This window comes from Protobothrops mucrosquamatus, unplaced genomic scaffold (assembly GCF_001527695.2).
Source record: "Protobothrops mucrosquamatus isolate PMUCROS unplaced genomic scaffold, P.Mucros_1.0 scaffold10633, whole genome shotgun sequence".
Lineage (NCBI taxonomy): Eukaryota > Metazoa > Chordata > Lepidosauria > Squamata > Viperidae > Protobothrops > Protobothrops mucrosquamatus.
Window position 1 is genome coordinate 134 of NW_015396419.1, and position 4,136 is coordinate 4,269.

Genomic DNA, 4,136 nt, shown 5'->3' on the forward strand with positions numbered 1-4,136 from the left:
AAATATATTCTGCCTTTTTAATATTTCCCAAAATATTTCTTTCTCTGGATTCTTCCCACAGTGGCATTTATTTTATTTAGTGGACTTACACCCAATCTTTTGTTCGCTTTATTTATTTATTTCTTCTTCTCCTCACAAAAACACTAGGCAGGTAGTAGAAAGAGCAGTCTCCCATGGGTTGGAAGCTAGCTCTCTTTGTTCCTAGTCTAGCACTTCAGCCACTACATAAATTGGCTTTTAAAATACCTTTTGCTAAATAACTTGTTTTTTCTGTGACATTAAAAAAAACAGGTTTACTGTAAATAGATTGTTCAGTGTTTTTCTTTGCCAAACTAGTCACATTGGGTTGATCTCAGTGACTGGTATCTACATGGTTATGTTCATGTGCCCAACTTATTAGGATTTCCTGGTGGTTTCCTATCCAAATATTAATTAGGTCCTATAGATTGTTTAACTATACTACGCTGCTTTCTCACTTTTTCACCAATAAACTTTTGTTTAGGGACTCAGCAGCTTACATCTGCTTATCCTCTTTTTAATCATTTATATTGTATTATATAAGTCATGCCTTACAATTTGCATGCAAGTCACATTGCAGTTCTGTGTAGTTCTGCGTAGATTGGAAGATCATTCAATAAAATTCAGTGAGACTTCCATGTGTGTGACACCTGCTTCTGCCCTATTATCTGGAAATTCATGTGAAAATTGAGTGAAAAGTAATGACCATTAATCCAAATGTTGTATCTTTAAATATGGCAGAAAAGTTAGGAACTTATCTGTTTTCCTCATCTTCAAAGCATAATAGCTTGCAAATGACATCATGAATGAGAAGAGAAAATGAATGTGTGGAGAGATGTTGTGTATGTGTATACACACAGAGAGAGGAGGGGAGGGGGGAGATGGGCAAAAAAATGTAACTGATAATTATCATCACTCTTCTAGGTAGACTCTTATGGTAGATGCCTGAACAACCGAAAACTTCCCAATATGAGATTGATGGACACTTCTACAGCCACTACAGAAGACTCTGAATTCATGATTTTTATTTCTAAATACAAATTTCATCTGGCTATGGAGAATGCCATATGTCCTGATTATATGACAGAGAAACTTTGGAGGCCAATGCATGTAGGGGCTATCCCTGTATATCGAGGTTCACCATCTGTACGAGACTGGATGCCCGATGATCATTCCATTATTCTTATTGATGACTTTGGAAGCCCTAAAGAACTTGCAGAATACATTGATTTCTTGGACAGGAACTCAGATGAATATTTGAAATATCTCAACTACAAGAGTCCAGGTGGCATTACAAACCAGTTCTTGCTCGAGAACATGCGGAAGCGTGAATGGGGAGTAAATGACATGTCCCTACCTAATTATTTAAATGGATTTGAGTGCTTCATCTGTGACCAAGAAAATGCAAGACTTAATGCGGAGAGGGACCACAAAAAAACTCATGGGAAATCACGAGCTCCAGAAGTTCACATAGCACAGACTACACACATGGGGTGTTCTTTACCAGCACCCGGCTATGGCAATATTGAAGACATTCCTGATGGAGACAGGTAGCTATATTTATTATTAAGGATATAAAGTGCATTCAGGGTTGTGATTAAATTTTATTTTTGAGTTACTAAACTATAGAATGCATTCTTACGTAGCTAGTGACAAAATTGCAGCATATAAGTGAAATTGGACTGGAAAGACTTGACATGATTATATTATTGAATACATTGTACTCTAAAGCTATTTTAGTACAATCTAGTATTACACTGAATGGCTAGATTTAAATTAAGTTTAAAATACAATTATGTAATTAACATTCTCACTATATCCCACTATAAAAAGTAAGCTTAAGGAATTCTCTCAATGCAGACATCACAACATAATATTGCAGAATATATAAACTATAGAATGCCAGCTTTTGAACCAATATCAGTTTTTGTGCTTTTAATAGAAGAATATGAAGCACTTAACAGGCTACAACATTTGTCTCTCATATGGCAGCATCCACCAGTTAAAACAAGAGTTCTCAAGCTATGCAATATCATGACCACCCCTAAAACAATAACATGCAATCTGTGTGACACACAACCCTTGAATAAAAATAATTTCATTGGGGCATTAGGCAAGGAAAAAATATACCACTTTTAATAATTACATTTAAGCTATATATCAAAAGAAAACAAACCTTACGGTATTATCATATGAAATTAATGATAAGCAAAAAGCCCTAATAAAATTTAAAACTGCAAATTTAATGGGAGGGACGATTTCATTTACTTTTGCATAATTACTGAAAAGTGAATTTTCATTTTGAAAGCAGCTTGTCTCATCAATAAAGTCAGGAAAGCAAAGAGGAGGGGTGTTTCCTTGCCTTAAATCTACTTCTCCTAAAATGTTACAGCTTGCAAAACATTGGCAGGCGATTAGATGCATAGTACAGTACAGGCAACATAACAATAAATATGTAGGATGACAAAAAGTACTATATAATTATCATATTTAGTCTTACTGATCTTTACAGTCTGCAAAAATGATTGGGATCACGCCTACAACTGTAATAGCTTATTGGTCATCCCTGATCCAAATATATATATTAAAGTTGTTTCCAGGTTTTCCTTTCAACGAGGTTATTAATTTCTGTAGCTAATACGTGGTTTAACTAACTTTAGAAATAAATATTCTGTGGAGTTCCAGATCAATACCAAAATGTTTGCCCAAAGTCTTGGCAAGTGAGTAATGTCCTACTTTCATTTTTATCTTCCCACTTATTTGCAAAATAATGCTTTATTCTGACCATACAGTCACTCTCTTATGACAAAAAAAGATTTAAAGAATATTTTTGTTCTGTGTGTTTCAGCTGGAAAGAAATGTGGCTTCAAGATTACTGGCAGAGTCTTGATCAAGGGGAAGCTCTCACAGCTATGATTCACCATAATGAATCTCATCAAGGGAAGTTTTGGGATTATATGCACAAAATCTTCTTGAAAAGAACTCAGCATTAACTAACCAATTAGGATTCTTTCATGTTATATGAACAATCGGCAGAAAATGTACTCTTACCAACTTGCCTTACATGACAACTGAATGTGTTAATCAGGCACAGATACTACACACACCATTCCGGAAAAAGACAATAACATTTTTGCTGAAATATTTTAATCGATTAGAATTGAATCAATTGTTTTTATAAAATATTTTTGTTAAAAGAGTGACTACCGCTGCAATTCGTTATATACTATTTTTCTGTGAATAAAAATTCTTCGTACCTACTGAGAATTGAAAGTACAATGGTGCACTAATGGTTAAGGTGATGTTCTGGGACCACGGAGAATTAGGATCAAGTCAACCCTTAATGGTGGAAATCAGTTTGCTGACTTTGGATCAGTCCAATCTCTCAGCCCAGCCTACCTCACAGGACTGCTGTTACGGGAATAAATATGAAGGCAGATCCCCTGTAAGCTGCCTTGGGCCCCAGGAAGAAAGGTGGAATATAAATCAAATCTAAATATTATCGACTTTTGACAGCCTAATTACTTAAGATTAAGTAGAAATAAGTTCAAATTTTCAGCCTCCAAATTATTCAAGGGAATGTATATGGTTAAACTGGGGAACCTGAGAGAAACCTGCTTGCATGACCATGTAGAGAACTATTTTAACTTGAAATGCTGTGAATGTATTATTCTGACGGTTCATTGCTATTAGGCAACCAGTATGCTTTGCGCATTTTTAAAGAGGTAAACATTTATTTATTTAAAGAGCTTTAATAAGATAGTGCCCAGAGAGGAAAATGGCGCTTAACAAAAGAGGATGAGGAAGGAGAGGCAAAAGAGTGTTAAAAAAATGATTCAGAAATGGGCTGAAACAGAACTATTAGAATATGAGAGAGAGAGAGAGAGAGAGAGTGAGAGTGTGAGTGAGTGAGAGTGAGTATACAATTTGGTCCCCCACTCATTCTGGCAGAATAGAATAGAATAGAAATTTACACAGCTGTTACAGCATCTAGTAGTTCTGCTATAAATACTTCGAAACCTCCTCCCAGAGGGGAGCAACAGAAATGGACCATGAAATAGGTGTGTGGGGTCTCTAACAATGCTTTGAGCTCTAAGCACATAGCGCTTATAAGCAGT

General features: G+C 35.5%; 1 protein-coding gene across 1 annotated transcript; it reads left to right on the forward strand.

The window, feature by feature from the left end:
• Positions 1-942: 942 nt before the first annotated feature.
• On the forward strand, positions 943-3,292 carry LOC107301202 (alpha-(1,3)-fucosyltransferase 11; the record flags this gene model as incomplete). Its single annotated transcript, XM_015830458.1, has 2 exons — positions 943-1,568; positions 2,867-3,292. Coding segments are annotated over 2 exons (771 nt in total), but the record flags the coding sequence as incomplete, so codon positions are not given.
• Positions 3,293-4,136: the final 844 nt, after the last annotated feature.